Below are 22426 nucleotides of genomic sequence, written 5' to 3' on the forward strand. Positions count from 1 at the left end.
ATGTGATTTGCATTTCCTTCCATCGCAATTCTATTGCAGCCGATCAGGAGGAGAGGCGCTGACATGACATCTCCGAGCAAAACATGGCGATCTCTGGGCATTTTTCACTGTTTTTTTTTCAAAAAAAAATATCTGGTGAGCAAAAGCAACCAGCGAGCGGCAGCCCCGAGACAGAGACACAGAGGCCTCGCTCAGTCAGGCTCCAGGTTGGGCTCCGGCCTTGCAATGGAGCCTTCGCCTGCACCACCCCCCCCCCGAGGGGAGGGCAAGAATTTGGAGGGGGGCCCCGGGCCGGGCCTGGTTGCTCCCCGGGGTGGCGGCCGTGTGGTTTGTGGGGGTGGCGGGGAGGGGGGGGTGCAGGGCCCCCGGTGCCGATGCGCGGGGTTTCGGGTGGACTCACCGGAAGCTGCAGCCCGACTCCCAGCCTCGGGCTCTCGGGTTACTGCCACGTCCGCCGCTGCCGGTCTCTGGCGGTCACGGCCCCTCTTCACGCGCAGCCGCGCTCACGCACTTCCACCGGGACCCGGATATTGCGCAGGCGCCGTGGCCTATGACGTGCGTTGTTTGACTGCGTCCGTTTGTTGAGCTGAGAGACGGGGTTTTGGCCTGTGGGAGGGGCGGGCCTGGGGGAGGGGGGGGGGGCCTGGGGGAGGGGGTGAGAGGGGGGGCCTGGGGGGGGGGAGGGGGTGAGAGGGGGGGGGGGGGAGGGGGGGGGAGGGGGTGAGAGGGGGGCCTGGGGGAGGGGGTGAGAGGGGGGCCTGGGGGAGGGGGTGAGAGGGAGGGCCTGGGGGGGAGGGGGTGAGAGGGGGGGGGGGAGGGGGGAGGGGGGGGTGAGAGGGGGGGCCTGGGGGAGGAGGGGGGGCCTGGGGGAGAGGGGGGGCCTGGGGGGGGTGAGGGGGGTCTGGGGGAGGGGGGCCTGGGGGAGAGTGGTAGGGGGGCCTGGGGAGGGTGGTCTGGAGGAGGGGTGAGTGGGGCCTGGGGGAGGGGGGGGGGGGGGAGGGTGGTCTGGGGGAGGGCCGGGGGTGAGGGGGGCCTGGGGAGGGGATGAGGAGCCTGGGGGAGGGGTGAAGGGGGCTTGGAGGAGAGGTGGGTTAGGGGAGGGCTGGAGGGGTGTGGGAGGCTGATGAGAGAATTTGGAGATTGTTGGGAGTGAAGGGGTGGAGACCTTCATCTCTTGTATTGACTGTGAGCAATGTAGGTTTTTTTTGAATATACCTACAAGTACACATTGAGACAACAATGGAGACACTCCACAATCTCACCCCATCCTACTTCTGCAGCCTCCTCAAACTGTACCGACCTGGCATCTGCCTTCACTCAGAAGGCACTGGGCTGCTTCATGTCCTCCACCGTACCCACGCCCACGAGCAGCGGTTGGGCTTTCAGCCTTTCTGTCCCCACTCTCTTGAAGTGACAGAGTCACTCCCACGTTCAAAGTCCACCTCAAGACCTACTCTTTGACCGCGTTTTCAGTCATCCTTTTCTCTCCCACTCTCCTGCTAACAAATTGGATGCATAGCCAGGATTATTAAGGACCTCGGGATGTGTTCCCGATGTGAAAGGTGCTGTATAAATGTAAATTTGTATTGTAATTGTTATGATGCTTTGGCGGATTGCAAATAAATTTAATATTTGACTTGATGAAATCTCAAATCACTTTTATCAATGATGTTGGCAAATATGATAGCAATTAATTTGTTTTGAATTTGAATGAAGGAGAATTAGAAACCAAAATACTGGAGAGCTCTTGAAAAATCAATTTTAATACAGTAGTTAAAAAAAGTTAATTTAAGTATGTTTGGAATACTTAATCAACCTGAAAACAGATAGAAATTAAGCAAGATACGGGGTTAGTCCTAGCTATACTAATATTGGGAAAATGCCTGGAAATGATGAGAAAAAGCTTGCAGTTTTGCTGAAAGTGAAAAACATGAAGAGGGAAAGGAAAACCCAGAAAATAAAACAATGGAGAAACCAATCCCCAAATCCACAGGGTGATTACATTGAACATAAACAATCTCAAGCAGAATTCGAAGTAATAAACAATCTCAAGCAGAATTTGAAAGTAAAATTTTATGAAATGTAAGATTACTGGTTTAGTGAATTATTGCCCACCTGTTCTGTATAGTTCCGCAGAGAAAATTAAACAGTTTACGTGGTACAGTATAGTCAGACCACAAGATGCTGCACAGTCTGTTGGTGACAATGACAGGTTCATTTGGCCTCACATTTCATCGACAACAATAGAGAAATACTGAGGAATGAGCTGTGAACACACTCCACTTCTGCCATCCTCCTGGTTGGGGATTGTCACGTACAACAGGGTATTTGACTAATGGCTTATAAGCATATGGTTTTGACTCCTTAGAAATGGACCAATCCTAATGTTTCCGGTGATGAATCAAAATGATGGTTTTTGATTTTAAATAAATCTGAGCCCAAAGGTCTAAATCGTTTTTTGTTTAAATGTCACTTTGCAGCTAATTATACGAAAACCACCCAATAGTGGGCACTTTCTGAGTGGCTGGGATTACTGTCTGGCCTCGGATACAGTCTTCAATAAATCATATGATTCAGAGCAACCCAAAGAGAATCCTGTAATGCAGTAATTTAAAGGGGAAATAATGGCGAGTCACTTCATATTGTAAATTCGTATTGTTGCTGAATAAATATGTAAATTACTGCCTTCATACGAATTTTGAACCCACATTTTGACCCCTATGAGAAGCGAAATCGTCCCGTGAAATCGAGTATAAACCCACCAAAAGGCAGACTGTCAGTATTGATGTCATGCTCGAAGCATGTGTGATTGGAAACCAGATTATTGTTCTTAGTACTGACCCAAAAAAACAAACACGGGCTCGTTAGAAAGAGATTAAAGAGGTATATTAAGACCGAGACGGTTATTGTCGGTTTCCTTTTAGATCTTTCTACAGTGGTCCTATGAGATTGACGCAACATGTGCACAGATCTGGCCCGCAACCAAAAGCGGACCAGACACCTAATGATAGCACCAATTCCTGTGCTGCTGCTGCTGCAGCGCAGAATAGTCCAGAGATCAGGGGCTCTCTCTCACACGTTCCTCACGGTGTTTGGAAGAGGGCTCTGCCGGGGGAGCACGATGTGAATCATGCTGAGAACTGAGGGGATGAAGACCTTTGAGGAACGGTCCATTACCTGAAGCAAAAGACAGAAGTTATGGGGGCCGGTGAGGAAGTTCTGATGACCCTGGGTGGTGGGGCGCCCTGGGGCTTCAGACTTCAAGGGGGCTCCGATCAACAGAAGCCTCTCCAAGTCGCCAAGGTAGGAATGAATGCAAAGCAGCCAAATCCGACTGAATGGGAAGGCTCCTAATCAGGAGCGGCGCACAAATCAGGAAATTACTGTAATCCTCACAAAATCAACGATTCCAAAGTTATTTCAAACAATTGAATGAGAATGAGCTGTAAAAGACAGAATAGGGGATAAAATACCAAGTGCCCAAACGGTGTAAATTTTCATCCCCCCCCCCCCCCCCCCCCCCCCCCACCTCCACTAGAATCCTTCCAGTTTGAATTGATTTTACTTTACATTTCAATAACGACCCGCATTTCAAACACTGAAAGGTCAAATGTTTTCTCAGGTCGGTCACTCTTATTGTTTCATTGACTTTATCTTAAAATATCATGTGAATAGAATAACGCCTAACCTAAAAACTTCAAAGAAACGATCGAACAAGTGTAACTTGCAGCTGCAACTGCTACTTTGTGTGGAGAGCAAGGACATTTATAACATCGTACACTGTGAGGGTTTCAAAAGATTTATCAATTACAATATTACAACCCCAAATCAAGTTTGCTTTTAGAATACCCAGCCCCCTTTCTTCACAAAGATTGATTGCAATTTGTTTTTGAATATATTCTGGAGACATTTTTTTCGACCATTTGATCTGATCACCAGAGCTCACACTATGGATTGGATGACTTTATTTTGTTTTTTATTGAGTATAGGTCAGTTGGGAATGTATGGAGGCCACTGGAGCCATTGAAAGCCTGACTGGTAAAAACCTAACCATTTTCCATAATGTCAATCACTACAAATCTTAATAAACAAACCTACATCATTGGCTCATAAAATGTCACCTTCTCCTAAGGATTTAGATGTTCAATCCAAATCTGCAAAATCTGCAGATTTTTCAAACTTCAATTGACTTAAGCAATTAGCTAACACATTTCTAGCACACAATAATAACAACAAGTTGTAATGTCTAACTTGTAGACGTGTGCACTTAATTGTGGATATTTCAAATTATGCTTGTGTCAAGTTACTGTTAGCAGAAATGTTAGTTTTATTATAAGGTTAGAGACAGCAGGGAAAATAGTCATGTTCTAAGGTTGCAGCTGGGATGATAGAAACCGTAGTCTTTAAGGATTAGAATAACAGAAACCGTAGTCTAGGTTTAGTGTTACCCCTAACAGTGCAGTTTTGCCTACATGCATACCTCTGTTAGTTGTTGGAACATTAAAAATTTTGCTAGAAAGAAAATGCCACAAAGTCGAACATATCTGTGTGTAAATTGAAATTAAATGATTAGTAAACTGCAATGTTAAACTATTGTACTTGTAACATTCATGCTGTGCAATCATCCACAGACTATGTATCAGGTACAATTTCAGACTGAGCTCCATGGTAGTGTTTCTGTCAGCTGGCAAATGGCAAATGTTCTGAAGGTTATTTCATCAACATCTGTTATTACAGTCATGTCACGTGGAATGTTTCAGTACAAGAAAGGTCACAAAAGCAAACAGCCCAAGTACTTTATATTGTATCATGCAGTACCTGGGTTCAACATGTTGCAGTAGTATAGCTTGGTACTTAAACTGCATATGGATTATTTTTTATTCTTGGCAATATCTATTTTCTTCCAAATTGTATCCCTTGCTTTTCCTTTCCTGAAGTTAGTGACTTACAGTGAGATCAGGTCCTTGCAGGTCAGCAATTTTATAGTACTTTTCCAAATTGTAGGGAAGGGGGTCAGTATCCTAGCCTACTCAATCATGACTGGTCTGATTTACATGCACAGGAACCTTTAATAGGAGTACGGGATAGTGATAACAACTTTCAAAAGGGAATTGCATCGGTACTTTAAAAGGAAAAACTTGAAAGGATATAGGGAAAAAGCAGGGGAGTGGGACTGATTGGGTAGCTCTTCCCAAAGAGGCAGCATAGGCATGATGGCTCGAATGGCCTCCTTCTGTACTGTAACATTTTATGATTCTATGAGTCTATGATCAGACGATAGTACCTTGGTTGCTTTTCTGATCCTTACTTTAAAAATACTGAGGCCAACTGTAGTGCCCACAACTACCAGCCGAGATCAGATAACATAGCACCTACCAGAAATTCAATTAGAAACAGTCCTGGTTTGTATGAATGCTCCGAGATGCTACTCTGCGGGAAGGGTGCTACATCAATGCAAGTTGTTGTTGTTGAATGGCACTGTGGACATTATGAAATCAAAGAAGGTAGGCAAGATTTTACAGAGTGCTTAACAGGTATATATCTGGATTGATCACTGGTGAATTAAGTTCAATATAAATAAATGCAAGGTACTGTACTGCATAGAGGAAGTAAAGAAAAAGAGGCATGTGTATTCCATGGAGGGGATACAACTTGCCAAAGGAAAAGTTAAAAGAGACCAAAAATTATCAATGTCTAAACAGTGTGAGACAACAATAAACAAGGCAAAGTGATCCTGGATTACATTAAAAAGTATTTGAGGTCAGGTCTCCAGAAGTAACACTCAAGTTATATAGTCCTGTGGTTTGGCCACAACTAGAAGAATATTTCGACATAAGATGGAAACCTAGGCCCTAGAGACAAACCTGAGTCGAGCAGTAAGACTGATCTTTAGGGTTAGAAGGATAAGCTATGATCAATGATGAATTAAAGCTATGGCTCTTTAGCCATGATTGCAACAACTCAGTGAGAATGTTATAGATTTAAATAAAATGATTAACAACTTAGAGAATATATATTTGAAAAAATATTTTTGGATACGACATGGCAGAAGGCAAGAGTCGCTAAATGGTGTTGCATAAAGGAAAAGTTTTGTGTTGTGAAAAGAAAAGTTAGGACAAACGCAAGAACATATTTATTTGCACAGAGATGGCGAACAACTTGAATAATTATGAAGAAATTTGACTAAAACCAGGAAATCTGAGATAATTAAGAAACAATGTGGGAATTAAGAATTAAGAAATGCTTTAGTGATAGGCTTGGTATTAGACCTTCTGGAAGAAGGTCTTATACCGGTCCTAATTGATCTAATTTGTATTAAATCTTCTAATAGGCCAAAGGCTGTCTTCATCTGAACCTTTCTTGTGATATTATAGGAGAAAGTTAATATGAGGAAGCTTCCCTCATGGATTAAGTGAAGTGAGAATGAACCTTTTTGATCTTGGGTGTCATAAAGTGAGAATTTGTAGAGCTCATAAGCCACAAGGTGACAAAACAAACTTTCCCAGATTATTGCACACCAACATCAATAACGATTTGCAATGATTTTGTCCTGATAGTATTTTATTTAATCTGTCAGGGTTACTTTTAGAGAGGCAAGTGCATCATTCAGCATTAACAGTTACACAATTCCAAAGAAGAAATATTCTGAAGAAAGAACTTGACCTCAAATGACAGTTTAGATACATGTGCTATTGGATCATTGGGTAAGGACATCACTGGGTGTAGCAAACCCAAATCCTTGCATTTGATATAGCACCTTTCACAAAGCTCTTCATAGGATATGCTACAACCTGTAATGACAGCAATTTGTAGGTGAACATGGCAGAAAATTTGTGCACAGCAATGCCCCACCAATAGCTATGATGTAAATGATCAATTTCAATTCAGGGATTGTTGGCAAAGACACTTGGAGAAACTTCCTTTGCAATTCCTGTATTTGCTGAGTTAGCTGGTGCCTTCTGGGCCAGCAGCAAGAGCATTTCAATTGGTCTTGCCATTCCTATACTAAAGAAGAGAAAAATAGCCTTTGACCCCTATTGAAATGAACACGTGTGTATATTTAATGAGAACAGGCTCAGCCGACAAATATGCGTTATTTCAGGTTAATGCACGAAGAATAATAGTGTGCAAGGTACAATGCACCTGTGGAATTATATTGCTGCAGGAATCAAGGAGTCAATCAATTATTTCAGAAGAGGAGATAGGGAGAAATTGTCAAAATAAATTGTGAGGCAATAGTCCACACTAGTTTTGATTCATTTGTGGTTAGCAAGAATGTTTGCTCTGAGGCAAATTGTCTCTTTAGCATTTTATTTAAATATTATTGAAGGAGAATTTCTCTCTGGAAAGGTGCTAAACGCCCATGCACACATACATTCTAACAGGGGTCACTGAGAAATGGCAGGATTAGGAGCTCCTGTGGTTACTAAAGCCTATTGTCATCCTCTCCTGCACTACTCGGACATGGATCAGCCAATTCATTCAGTAAATTGATTGAATACCCCTAATCTTCTTTCCACAACTATTATAAGAATTATATGAATAAAATCTAACCAAACTCCATTCAAATCTAAAATGTGTTCTTTGAATGACAATGAAAATCTGTACGAACTAATAGCAAGGCCTTCGATGATTTTTGTAGATCATTCAGGTGAGTAAACAGGAAGGAATCACAAGTATCTATCTCGGACCACTTCTGATATTTATTTCATTTATTTGTTACATCATGAAATATTACACGTGGGTGTTGTTCATTACTGTAGTAACCTCTATTTCCATTAATATAAAATTCAATCATTGTTGTGGCAAACCTATATTCTGATTAATGGTCAACCACCTTTTTGAGCCTGTTTTATAGATTCTCATGATTGTCAGACAGGTAATGACTCGTAAATGCAATGCACTTTTCATAGTCTGAATAAATAGTAAAGTATTTGGCTATGCTGTATATTGGCCACTTGAAGGCTGAGATTGCCAAATCATTCAGCTGATTAAACTATTTACGTTTACTACTCTGGTATACACATGTAATTAACTGCTTAACTAAAGCCTTGGTGGAAATATTTGCCAGGAATCTGGTCTTGAATTAAATCCAAATATACCATGAAACCTGGGCTATATCCTACAAGTTGATTCCTGTGTTATCATCAGCATTCCTATAACAACTATATTTGGTGAATACCTTATATGTACCTTATATGTACCTTATATTATAATATATACAATATATTCATTATTCTTCACTCTCCTCCACAGTTTGGTCAAAATCAAAAAGTGTTAATGTTATTCCATTTAGACTTCTCCTTCTGCATAAATTCAACATAATCACCACTCATAAAATGTGAAAGTTTGGAAAAGTAAAAGGGAAGGAACTAGATTTTAACACACAAGCATAACATGTAGGAAAAAAACGACCAGAAAGAACAAACAAAGTTACAAATATGATAGAGAACATGATGTATGCCAATGAAAATAGAAGCTGATTCTTAAAAAAAACACTTTTGGCTGATGCTGCATGTGTACAAATAAATACCTTTCAGTACTCATAAGGGAATGCTCAATGCATGTTTCAAATAAGTTAGTGCCTTAAATAACGTAGTTAATGTTGAGTGCAAGACATGCGCAGTGACTGGGATGTGTGGACTGAAAGGAATGGCACCTGCCACTGACCCACTGACTATTTTAGTCACTGAGGCAATCAAGGATTTGCCTTTAGCTTTCAATCCAGCAAATCTGCAAAAAGGACAGAGTGACTATGTGTTCATGTATTTGATACAGAGAACAAATATAAGGAGAAAATACCTTTTAGCCCGTCAAGCCCACACCCTCAGTTCAAGGACACACAGAAGTCATCAAAACACTTGGAGTATTTTATGATGCCATTTCACATTTATTCCTACAAACATTTAATTTTCAGTTTATGTTCATGTGGTAATCAATGCATGTATTTTCATAAAAATCATATCAAGATATAATATATACATCTAAACATCTGAATTAATCTGAAACTATTTTGAACTATTTTCTTAATAACTATCAGTTCCTATGCACCTGGCAGTTAATTGATTAACAATTACCTGAACTGAATAATGTGCAGTTGAGTAAACATCAAAATTTTTGATGAATTGCTTAGACATTCAGAAAAGTTAGTCAAGAAGAAAGTGGAGTGATCCAGCATGTTTTTTTATATGAGAGTTTGAGAAGACTTGAAAAGCGCTATATCAAATGCAAGGATTATTATTATTATTATTGTGTTATTGGAGTGAGAAGGTTGGACATTGACCTGTTTTCCAATAGTTCTTGACCTTGGGCTAAAGCATTCAGCGAGCCACTGATGAAGTATCTCCCTACAAGGATTGAGGAAAGATTAGATAGAAAGCCACACTGGGCAGTTTCCACATATCGCATACCAACTGGTTTAACACCGGCACTGACGGAGACCTATGAGCAGATTGCCTGACTGCTGGGGAATGCCAAATGCACCAGAGCAACAAAATGATGCAAGGGAAACCATAAACAAACTTAGGCAGCAAAAGTTAACATTCTAAGGATAAAATGAAAATTGCTATCAATAAAATGGAGATAGCACAAAATTAGTTTAATGAATTTTGAGTACTGTACTCCCCATGATCTGACATTTAGTAACCAGCACATTTGAGGAAAGTACTACCAGATGATTTTCTGCATTAGAGTGAGAAAGCATTAAAGAGCCAATTACCCTGAAAAGAAGGTGACTGCAGAGACTACAGGGCAACAATGAAAGAGACCCCAGGGACGGGTCCCCACTCTTTTCTCTCAGTTAGGGGAGGCAGTATATGTGGTATAGGACGAGAGTTCAGATGGTAAAAGAGAGAAAAATAAAATTTTAAGAATTTACAAAAAAAATGTAAGTCTGATGTGTACTTGAACAAGAGACCGATTAACCCACTCAGTTCTCAGCTCAAACTTCCTTTCCTCCTTCTCACTGATTTTCTTTCTGCTTTGTGCTATATGACTATGGTTTGGCCGATGGCTTGTTTCCACCTCTGCCTCCAAACTGGTCAGTGGGACATGTGTAAGAGTGGCCTGGGAATAGCTTCCTCTGATTTCCCCCTCACTCTCCATTTGGAGTTTTCTGGCCCTCATTTGATACACCCACCACCACCACATCGCACCGGCATTCCTGGGACTGGCAACTCAATGAGTGGGTGTTGTCAAGCATACTTAACATGATTGGCAATTGTGAGTGACAGAAAGAATGTATTTTGTCCTAGGAAGCATGACTTGTGAAAAACACGTACACAATCGCACTATTTCTGATGGGTGAACATAGCAGGAATGCAACCAATCTGCAACTGCATTATTTAGAATAATGTTTTTTGTTCACCACAGCACGAAAATATTCAGGCCGCCTAAATATCCAAAAAGATGCAAAAATATTCCTGAACAAGTCATAATTTCAGTTCAAGAGGAGCATGCTAATTTCTCCACCAGTCTTCTAAATCTCAAATCAATCTTGACATTCCCGTCTTGAATAAAATAATGAGTTGTGTCCATCATTCTGATTAATATATATAGGTGTGTTTTAAAGAAACCTTTAATACACCCAAAACCTTAATCTATCTTTCTAGGATTTCTGTTCTTATTTCAGATTCCACAAAACAGCTTTTTTTTTCTTTTTAACACTCCTGATATTTCTTTATTTGACTGTTATTGATTACTGAGTGATTTTGTTGTATGGACCATGTTTCCTTTTGCCAATACCCATTCATCCTCACTTCAATCGCATAGGTTGAAGACGACCCACTCCAAACGCCTTGTTCTGTCTAATTTCATTTCATCTTAATTTACATCCTGATATACACCGAGTCCATTAATTTTGTAAATCCTTTCCTTAGGGTTCCCCGTTTTCAGTTACTTTCGGTACTTTGTTTAAAACAAATGTTTTTTTTTAGAATTATTATCACCTTCCCGAATTTCCCTTGCAAGAATGAAAGGAATATATGACAAATTGCCATGCTCTGTGTCATATGATATCCCATCAAGTTGATAAATCATTGCTTACTGAAAAAAATATTTCCCCCTTACATTGTACAAATCCATCCGGGCAAGCTTGAGTGGATATAAACTTAAGGGTTCAGATGCCAGTCCTCTAAAGGGCAGCTGCATTAACCTTGCTCAGATAGGACAGGCTTTGAATAGAACATTTCCGTCCACCCAATGTTTCACACATACCTTGCCTAAAAACAGCATGGTGGTGGGGGGTGGGCAACACTGCCATGAAATTGTGCAGGCTCCTTTCTTAAATGACAACATTCAGAACACAAAACGAATGGACTGATAACAGGATTACACGAAAGAGGCTTTAAAGTGACGGTAATTCATGTTGAAATCCCAAACACTCTGCCTGCCGTGAGGTATAAAAATAGTCCTCTGGGTTTTAGGGACATCGCAGCTGCGCACAGCACTTAATGCTGATGTTGGCCTTATGTTCATGGCATGGAACTTCTCTGATGTATAATAAGGATCTTTCAATACAGTATATTCCTGTACCCGTCTACGTCCATCTGTCAAAATCAAAAATAGTCATTTTACAGCTGTCGAGAATTATTTTCTGAAGAAAATATTTTAAAAGTGTTATATAAACCTCGTATAATCCCTCTACTAATAATTCCATCTTAAATTTTTTTATATATAGGACTTTATCGTGAATTCAACTTGATTTCTATTTAATGAGCATACTGTATGCAAGTGACCTATCAATTTTCACAATGAAAGATAAGGGCAATATTTTGCACCACTTATTTATTTGAGGGCTTTCAACCAATTTAGTGTATTGTTTCCAAATCATTTTAGACCAGATTGATGGAACTTGCGTTTATTTTATTGCAGGTCCGGAAACGCAGTAAAGCCGGTAGAGCTGGACTGTGTGAGAATGATGTACTGCTGTCCATTAATGGGAAATCCTGTTTCAGTATATCACACGCGGACGCCATGCACATCATAGATTCCTCCAATGGGACTCTTCACATATTGGTTAAAAGGTACAAAATAGATACTATAATTGCCCAACTTCAACCAATTTGAACTGGTAAATCATCCTTGAAGTCTAAATATTCCTTGGAGGAAGCAGAGTCCCCAACTAGACACATGTTTATAGCCAGGACTAACCCAAGCAGATGCGTCTCCATATTGGCCCTGATTGCAATGGGCATTTCTTGGTGCCACACAATGTGAAAACATATCAGAGTAGATTTGAATCGATTTAGATTTTTCAGTGTGAAATTCCAGTACAATTCCCTAAAAAAATCTTGAAAAGTTACCCCCCCATACAAAATGCTGATGCTGTAGTAGCAGTAAAGAGGCTTCAGCAGGATGAATTTGTTGAACTATAACTTTTAATGTTGAGACCTAGCTATAACCAGTTGTTCTTGGCAACCTGTTTTAGGCATTAATTACACCACAGATAAAGAAATAATTCCTGGTATCCATCCTAAAATTTCCCTTTGAAACTGTAAACCTGTGCCCCTTGTGCTGTTGTGTTGGTGTTATCTTATTGTGCGACTGCAGAACGAAGGCAGTACATGGCTTGGTTTGGCTGTTATGCCAGTTTTGTCAAATAGCCTGTTGACTCTTACTGACTTGACTGACACACCAAGAACGGTCACCTGCGCTGGGTGCTGAAGAGATAAAAAAAAAATCCTTGCATTTGATATAGCGCTTTTCACGTCGGGAGGACGTCCCAAAGCGCTTCACAGAACACGCTGTAAAGTGAATTGACTGTATATCTGTGGGCGAACGCGGCAGCCAATTGCGCACAGCAATGTCCCACAGACAGTCGTAGATTGAAAATGACCAATTTATTATTGTTTTGGGGTTTTGGAGGGATTACTATTAGGCGTGTGGAGTAAGGAAACTTGCCCAAGGTTTCGCCCTGACCTGCCTGGAATTGAACTCAGGTGTCTCGCTTGTTAGATGGCCTAACTCTAAATCTTTTACCCAGTGAATAAACATCTGCGTTCAGGAAAGGAATAGATAAACAGGGGTGAGCATCCCCCCCCCCATCCCTATATGACAGGATACAACTTTGACCTGGGAAGAACTGTTATACGGCTGATGTTGTGGTGGTGAGCAGTGCAGAGGTCTCAGATGAATTTCTTGTGGCTCTTAACTCACTCTGAGATTTGCTGAATTCGTTTGTCCAGTGAAAAAGCACATTAATAACATTAGTAATGTCATGTGTACCGTGTTCTTTGAAGGAAGGCAGTCTTTTGGATGCCACTGGTTGGTAGTTGGTGAAATCTGTGTGTGTGTGAGTGTGTGAGTGTGTGTGTGTGTGGGGGGGGTTGGGGGGGGGAGAGGTCTTGTTAGTTTGTTTGGCTCAATTGTTTGAGCTGAGAATGGACACTGGGCATCAGTTGCTGTTTGTTTTGCGGAGAGGTAACTTGACTCTTGTTCTAGGGTTTCCTGGAGCCCAGAGGCTGAATCAAGTCTGCGCGGCGCCTCTCCCTCTGCCCGAAGCCCATCACCATCAAAGGCACCGCCCAGAGCCCCCCTCCCCTCCGCCGTGGAGCGGCGTGAGATCGAGATCCGCCGCACAGCCGCGTCGCCCCGAGAGTCGGTGTTGAAGAGCCCGGACTCCATCACCGAAGCCAACAGGCAGCGGCTCCACGTGGAGAGCTACACCTCCCCCCCAGACAGCGAGGCTTACTACGGGGAGACCGACAGCGACGCCGATTACATTACAAGCGAGAAACAGCGCAGGCAGAAGAAAAAGAGCCCCATCTCCTCCCCCCGACAGAGCGTGAAGACCTCCCGCGTGGGCTCGGCCGACGAGGCGTCGGAGCAGAGCGAGTACGACAGCGCCCCGGAGCACCTCCACCACTCGCGCCCGGAACCGAGAGGCGCATTTCGCAACGGGAGCGAGTGCCACCTGAGCCTGGGGGGCAGTGCCAGTGCCAGTGCCAGCGCTGCCAGTGCCAGCCCCAGCCCCAGCCCCAGCCCCGGCCCCAGCCCCGGCGGACCGGCAGCCCCAGAGCTCGGCTCCGGCTTCTCCCGCACCGCACAGCCGGACTCGGGAGCTCGCACCTGCTCCCAGGACCCGGTCGATCATCGGAACCGGCCCCCGGGGGTCAGCTGCAGAAACCGCGAGGCGATGTTCCAGCCCAGGCGGGTGGAAGCCAAGATCAACATCTGGCAGCCCCAGGTGGAGGTGGCCTCCTACCCGGACAGCTGGCCAGGGCCAGGGCCAGGGCCAGGGCCCGGGGGCAGCAGCCGGCAAGGCGTCCCGGACACATCGGAGGCCGACAGCGGGTTTCAGGAGGTACCTGTGCCCTCCGGCTCACCTGAGCAAAACCTACTGCCGTCCCCCACCAAAGTCCACCTGAAAGACGTACAGTTAGTCCCGATGGTGGGTCCGGTGAGTCATCCGGTGGACGAAGTGCTGACCACGACCTACAGGGAGAAAGCCAGACAAGCCAGTGAGTGCTCGTTGTTTTATTTTACGGTGACCTGTGGGGTGCTGGTGGTGCTGGTGCTGGTGCTGCTGGTGGTGCTGCTGGTGGTGGTGGTGCTGGTGCTGGTGGTGGGTTTTTTTTTTTAAAAAAGGAAAAGAAAACAACTAATCTCGAGCTTTCTTTCCTGGGCTCAGTTCGGGGGCTATTGTGGGAACGTGAAGTCACGTCGATGATACGCACATGTGAGCAAAACACTCAGAAAGGCAGTGACAGCAGCTGTCTGTCTGTCTGTCTGTCTGTCTGTGTGTGTGTTATGTGATAGTCTGGGAATGCCATTGTCAGTGGGGACAGCACTTCAAACCCCGAGCGTTTAAATACACCACCAACTGCGATAACTCAGTCTTTGGCTAATTTTAGATTTCTGATCAAAAAAGGCCATTTAGCTTTTGCAATAAAACACCACTTATAATTTGCTTCGAAATTGGACCTACCATTTGGAGTCGTGTATCCAACAACGTTGAAACACTTTTAACGCTGCCTGTTAAAGTTCAAGGAAAATTATTATTGATGATATAATTGGTCTGACATGCCTTATCATTTGAATATCCAGTATGTAACTTATTTAAATATCCACTGTGTAATTTAATCTCCCTTATCGTAAACAAAGGGCATATCTTTCTCTAATTGTAGCCACATTCTGTCTATTCCTTGTTCCCACCAGCCAACTATCTCAAACCTCCAAATTTGGCTGCTCGTTTGCTGGACTCTCTGTACGAGTTGATGGCAGGAGGGGTATTTTCAGTAGCTAATGTACATCTTGGCATGACCCAGAGACACCTCAGTGCTTCACACTTACGTCAATCAATATCTGTTCAGTTTATTTGAGGGGGTAAACCTCTTTTCCTTCCAAAAGAATCCACTGAAGGTCGGACTGGACAGTGACAGATGACAATGTCTGTCGTTAAGCTATTTGGTATGTACCCTGGTAAAAATAGTCAAACTGACATAATTTGTTTTCCGTGTCCTGTTCGGTGGCTGGACAAAGGGCTTAAAAAGGAGGTGGGAGAGACGTTTGGAGATTTTGTGCCTTGGGTTTTCTCCAGCCCGTGAGCGCCTCCAGTCCTGTATGGGCAAGGATTTACAGAATGCAGAACTCTAGTACCCGGTATCCAAAGAAGAATGCTAGCAACAGGCACATCTATGCAGGTTCCTAAAGCAGTATATTTTTCAATGGTTATTCATTTTCTTCAAGACGAACTTATGCACTAAGATGATCGTGCAATGTGTGTATATTGTGTATAATTTTACCCCAATGAAGTTCGTCAATGTTATTGTAGCATTGATAAATTAAAGTGAAAGGGAAGGGCAGAACTCCAGGATAATGTGAATAGTCAGATATTTTTAAACTGCAGTAAAGATATGGGTGATTGCATATATTTATTGCAGAAATGTGGCTGCAATCATTTAATTTAATTATTATAATAATTTAAATAATAATATAATATATTACAATAATTTAAGGGATTGTCATTGATACATCTATGTATCTTAATTTAAAAAAAAACTGAACAGATGCTCAGACATATTTAGAACTGTTAAATTAAAATCCATTAATTGCTCACTTGTATGAAAATATTGATTACAGGTGTTCTGTATGTGTGTGCGTGTGTGTGATAACCCAGAGTACAACATTCTAACCACGTGTAGGTGTGATGAAGGAGTGCAATGGGAGATCAGATGAGAATTGGTAAGCTTTATGTCTTTGGTCAGATGGACATCTGGCACCTGCGGAAATCCACTATGGTGATGTAAACTTTATAATAATAAGTAATAATAATTCTTGCTATTGATAAAGTGCTTTATTACGACTTTTGAGACATCTCAAAGCGCTTCACACAATATACTGTAAAAGAATTGCCTGTATATTTGTGGGCGAAACGCGGCAGCCAATTGCGCACGGCAGTGTCTCACAAACAGTCATGGATTGAAGTGACCAATTTATTATTGTTTCTTTTTCTTGAGGGATTATTATCAGGCGTGTGGAGTAAGGAAACTTGCCCAAGGTTTCGACCTGCTGGGAATCGAATAAAACCAGCTTGATCTGTAGAACCTATATTTTGGTGAGATACATCCTCACGACAGTTTGTTCAAAATATTTCTGCAAAACACTGGACTTTGCTGTATTTTTACTGCCAACCATCCTTTTCAAAAGCATTTTTCTTTGTGTGAGAGGATGTTTAATCAGAAATGAAGACACCTATTTTGGTAGAATAGTACCTCAAAGGAAACGTTTAAATACAATAGGGTTCTCTTTAATATTCATTGTCCACTTGTTGTCTTTTTTTGTTTAATCTCTGTTTTGGAAATTTCAACTCGATCACAATTTTGTCATCAGTCACAAATCTTCACTTTACCAGGGTGAAATGATGATAGTAACTGGGCATATACATTAAATGATAAAACGGAAGCTTTTTGCTGTTGGAAATTATCCATGGTGAATCTTAGAAATTGTGCTCATGTTATTTTGAGCAAGAGAAGAAAAGAAAATATCCTGTTTTGACAAGGGAATAGTCAGCTACTACCATGTTAAAGTTTTGAAACAAATACAACTAATTGCATGAAATAGTTGCACAGCAGGTCGATATTTGAGCAAGCAATAATTTGTCAAATTCTGTTGTAACATTACAGAACTGCATCGGAGTGAAAGTGTGCAGGAAAAGCAGGTGAAGGAAGCCAGGACAAAATGCAAAACCATTGCATCTCTCCTTACATCAGCACCCAACCCTCATTCAAAGGGAGTACTCATGTTCAAGAAACGCCGTCAACGAGCTAAGAAGTACACTCTAGTTAGTTATGGAAGTGTTGATGAGGATAGGAATAATCTGGATGAAGATGGAGAGATTTTGCCAACCAGTGAATCTGAATTTGATGAAGAAGCATTTTCTGATGCGAAGAGTTTAACAAATCAGTCCACGGGGTCAGATTGGGACAGCTCGTATCTGGATATAGAAAAGCCAAAATCTGAACCACAGGGTTTAATGGAAACTAACAGTAAGGGTGTACTGTTGTTTGAACATCAAAGGCAGAGAGCAGGGGAGCACACTCGTAAAGAAGGTCCAGCTCAGATGCAACAGAGTGTTCAACAAATTAAACCAAAATCAACAGCTGAAGTTATGAACTGCAATATGATGAATGGTGATAGTTCTTGGTCCAGAGGTTCAGATGTATATGGTGAAACCCCTATGCATGTACCTACAAATGTAAACATTTCCCCAGAAGTACATATGTCTTCAATAGTAAGTGCAGAACCTCATTTACAGACTACAAGATCAAGTCAACAGCAGCAGTCCCAACCCATTATTCAAGATGTGTCCTTCCCAACTGGAGTAATAAACAGGACTGCAAGACCATTCACTCCAGGATTTGTACAGAACCGAAAAGGAGCAGCATTCTCAATAACCAAGCCGGTGTTCTTCAGACAAAATCCACCATCTCGAACAACAGCCCAGGAGAAGCCCACTATGCAAAACAGACTTGCTACACCTTTCTCACCACCACCAGCAGTAATCTCCAGACCAACCGCAATTGCTACTTCTCAGCTAGGGTTGGCAGAAAAGCCTTTGGATCCAAAGAAAAGAATGACTTTATATTCACCATCTGAAATTGTGCCTTATTCACCCCCACCTTCAACAACACCTTATTCACCCCCACCCTCAATGACCCCTTATTCACCTCCACCCTCAACAATCCCTTATTCACCCCCACCCTCAACAATCCCTTATTCACCCCCACCCTCAATGACCCCTTATTCACCTCCACCCTCAACGACTGCTTATTCAACCCCACCCACAGTGACACCTTGTTCACCCCTACCTTCAACAACTCCATATTCACCCCCACCAGCTACTTATTCATCCCCACCCTCAGCAATTCCTTGTTCATCTTCACTATCAGCGACTGATTCACATCCTCTAGTGAACCCTTACTCAATATCCGATGGCCCAGTCACTACCACTGCTACCTTCCACATCTCCTCAGCAGGGTCACAAAACAAAGGTTCTGCCAGTGCTAATGCAAATACCCAGGCTTCTTCAATTGGGAGCCCTTCATCAGTAGCTTGGTCAGCATCCCAACAATCAGAGAATCTAGTGACAAGGGAACAAAGAATTTCGATTCCTGCTGCTAGAACAGGAATCTTGCAGGAAGCTCGCAAGCGGAGCACTAGGAAGCCAATGTTCACTGTCACAGAGCTGCCAAAGCCTTCACCAAACCCTGAACTTCTTTCCTTGGTGCAAAATTTGGATGTAAAACCAAAGCCTGATCATTTAGGAGCAGGTTTCGAGTCTGGTCCAGAGGAAGACTTTTTGAGCCTGGGGGCAGAAGCATCAAATTTTATGCAGTCTCAAGCACGCAAGCAAAAGACACCACCACCTGTAGCTCCAAAGCCTCATGTAAAGCCTTATATAGTTGGCTATGGTTCTCCCCTTTCAAATGGAAACGTCACCTCAGGTATAGCTCAGCTGAAAGGAAAAGGTGCTGAACTTTTTGCAAAAAGGCAAAGTCGTATGGACAAGTTTGTTGTTGAATCTGTGCCTACTCATCCTTCTCACCCAAGAGTACCATCACCAACTCCTTCTCTTCCATCCACGTGGAAGTATTCTCCCAACATTCGGGCTCCACCTCCAATTGGTTACAATCCTATGCATTCGCCGTCCTATCCACTAGCAGCATGTAGATCTCAAGCTGCGACTTCCAGTGCTAAAATGGACAAAAAAGGAAAACTAGGAGTGAATCAAAAGGTGGGAATAAAAGCAATAGATTTTATGAGGCATCAGCCTTATCAATTAAACCCAGCAATGTTCAACTTTGATTCAGCAAAGTTGGGAACACAAAGCTTACCAAGAAATCTTCCATCCACACAACCTGGCAAGCAGAATAATATGTCATTCATCTCCACAAAACATGTTCCTGTAAAAACAACACGAGCTTATGAAATCAAACGTTTTTCAACCCCGGTGCCAACAATGACACCCACTATTATTGCCCCAAGATCAGCTACAACTCTTGCTGAACCTGTGTGGATGTCTGCACCTATGTCGCCACCACCAGCATTACCTCAAGTATCCAGTGCACCAAGAGTTAGCCAGCCAGTTGCTTTCACATCTTATGAGTCACCAAGAGAAAATATTCAAATTCAAAAGAAAACCTTGATTCAAGTGCCCAGACCAAGGTTTGTGGTTGCAAAAACTGGAGCTCACAGCCACACGTGGAGACCTGGAGTGTAGAGCTTGAGAAATGCAGCCATTTTAAGTTCTTGGAATTTTACTAAATTCTCATACTGAATGAAGACCCATTAAAATTGGAACATTTGAATAGTTTGCAGCCAAACATAATCCTCTGCCAAAACGTTGAACCACATGATGCTATGTGTGGATAAAATCCAGCTTGTAACATCTAATCAATTTCACCTCTTGGAAAGTTGCCAATCCTTCTTTTAATAATGTGCATTTGGGTAGAATTACACTATTGCAGTCTGTTTGATCATACTCATCTTTTAAAAATTGAACCAAACATTTACAGAATACAAACCACAATGATGTCATCTACCCATAATACTTTATTGGTAGGGCAACACTTCCTTATGGTGAAATCAGTGAATCACTAGAAGCCAGGTATATCTCAACACATCAGCAGATAGGTTCCAACACTTGGTAAAAGATCATGTTAGTAAGTTAACAACTGAAATGTCCCATTCTTGAAACAGATAAACTTTCTGTTTTAAAATATATACTGTGTGTTATTTTAGTGTATGATTTAACAAAATGCAACTCGAATGCTAAAACTGAATTTACATATATAACCGACAGTGGTGTGCAAAAGAATATAAAGACTGATCTATGTTTTGAGAATTTTCTCTTTCTAAATCCAATTATTCATGGCAGTTGCCTCTAGTTTCAGTTCAAAGTTATAATATACAAGTTATAAATGGTCATGCTAGTATGGGTAGATACTGTAACTAGATGGAATGGAATTGGATTGTTCTTACAATTATCTAGCATGACGTATTGACAGTGTGGATGTAACTAGGGTTGGGGGAATAACCTGTTTGAAAGAAAAATCACTTGGAGAAATTATGCTAATATAAGGCATAAGTTTGGAGATGTTCAGATTCCTCTGTGCAGATATCATATCTGTAATATGGGTAAATTAATTTAGATGAAAATATTCCAAAAAGGGATAGTGCTCAAGAACTAATTGTTAGTCACATCACTAGTTGTTCTAGTTTTTAGTTGCTCTAGTTTTTAGTTGCGCAATCTTGTATTAGAAAAGTCAAAATTGTCTGATACGATTGATACATTCATGATATTTTTACACTGGTCAACTTATTAACAGAATATTTTCAAAAAATGCTAATGGGTTCTAGTGGTAGACTATGAATACTAAATTAAACTTTTATCTCCAGATGTGAGTCCAAGGGGCCTGGCAACAACCACCCTTCTTGGTAGCTTGTTGCAGTCATTCATTACCCTCTGGGTAAAGATTATGCTGGTGTTATGACAAGTGTAGGCACTTTAGATATTTTCCATCTTGTTTATTGGAACAATAGCAGTTAGATCGCAACACTTGGACATATGGCTGGATCCCAACATTGAGTTTGATAATAAAGCAATGTAATGCAGTAAGTAAACAAGATTATTTGATCTGAATGATTTGTACTAAAATTAAATTCAGATAAGTCTATGATTTCTTAGTACAAGTACCAAATACCAACATGTATAGCAGGTCTCATCAGGGAGTAATGAGCTTGCATTCTGAGATGGTATAGTACATATGGAAATATGATTTGTTGCAGTTTAATTCTTAAATGAATGGCATAAAACTGCGGACTGTATTTTATATCTTAATGTGATAGTGTCACATACCATACTAAGATGAATGAGAAACATGAGGATAAAATGTAAGGCAATATATTAAGTTAGAATGGCAAGAAAACGTGATATTGATTGAAAATGTGAGGAAGACTGGATGAGATGGAACACTGGATGGTCGGGGTTTTTGTAAGTCGAGATAGAGGCAGAGTAAATGCAACTGGGATTAGCTCAATGAGAGGTAACTGGCTAAGTCATAATGTTTGATATTGCAAGGGGAAAGATTTGCAATTTTTTTCCATTAAATCACAATCACCTTGTGACCAACACAAAGCTCCTGAAGAACTAACATGAAGTGTATACAATTCAATACAGTTAATGTGAGATTTTTGTATTTACATACATTTCCAAATAGCTTACATAATTATCCCAAACCTTAATCACTCTGATTTTGCAAACATATTTAGATTTTGAAAGTGGCATTGAAATGCTAATACTATTTGGAATATTGATCTAAATTAGTTAGAAAAAAAGTCTGATTGAAGATATTGCTATCTATTTATGTTGTGTGCTCTTGCTATTTTTAGTAAACTTTAATTTCACACTTATTAACTCTTTAACCAGAAATCTATTCTTAGGTTTGAACAAAATATATTCAAACAGCATTAACCCACATTTTGGTTGGCACTGCTATATTCATTTGTTCAGTTGTTAAAATGCCCTCATTGCGTGGAAATCTATACATGAGACAGACATAAAAGGAAGAATTTTATCAAAAAATATTTTTTATTAACTAACAAAAGTAACATTCAAAATAGCTTTACAACCAATGAAAATCAAGGACTACATTAAGAACATCTATAAAATCAGATATTGCTCGTGAGGGGGATAGGTAAGGATCTTATTTGTAGGATTAATGCACTTCAAGTTTGTAGGTACAATGAATAAAGTACAAGCTTGCACTAAACAAATACCTTACAGAAAGGGATTGTTTCTTATATGCAGCATTATTTTTACTGTTTCAAGAGATACCTGTGTGATTATGAATGTGAGCTTCAATGTTTAAATCATGTAATGTATGCTGGTGTAAGATAATAAAATGAAACGTGATTGACTCATTTA

General features: G+C 41.4%; 2 protein-coding genes across 4 annotated transcripts in view; one reads left to right on the plus strand and one right to left on the minus strand.

The window, feature by feature from the left end:
• Window positions 1-534, minus strand: part of sec24c (SEC24 homolog C, COPII coat complex component) — a 33040-nt gene extending 32506 nt beyond the window's left edge. For all 3 annotated transcript variants that reach the window (XM_007898062.2, XM_007898061.2, XM_007898060.2), the window contains exon 1: window positions 401-534. The gene's annotated coding sequence lies outside the window, so the exon portion shown is untranslated. The remainder of the gene's footprint in view (window positions 1-400) is intronic.
• Window positions 535-1356: 822 nt separating this feature from the next.
• Window positions 1357-22426, plus strand: synpo2la (synaptopodin 2-like a). The gene is made up of 5 exons (XM_042336830.1): window positions 1357-1562; window positions 2925-3303; window positions 11872-12023; window positions 13441-14459; window positions 17124-22426. Exons 2-5 carry the CDS (start codon window positions 3199-3201, stop codon window positions 19718-19720), a joined length of 3873 nt encoding a protein of 1290 aa, XP_042192764.1. The 5' UTR covers window positions 1357-1562; window positions 2925-3198; the 3' UTR covers window positions 19721-22426.

This window comes from Callorhinchus milii, unplaced genomic scaffold, assembly GCF_018977255.1.
Source record: "Callorhinchus milii isolate IMCB2004 unplaced genomic scaffold, IMCB_Cmil_1.0 Scaffold7, whole genome shotgun sequence".
In the NCBI taxonomy this organism is placed as follows: domain Eukaryota; kingdom Metazoa; phylum Chordata; class Chondrichthyes; order Chimaeriformes; family Callorhinchidae; genus Callorhinchus; species Callorhinchus milii.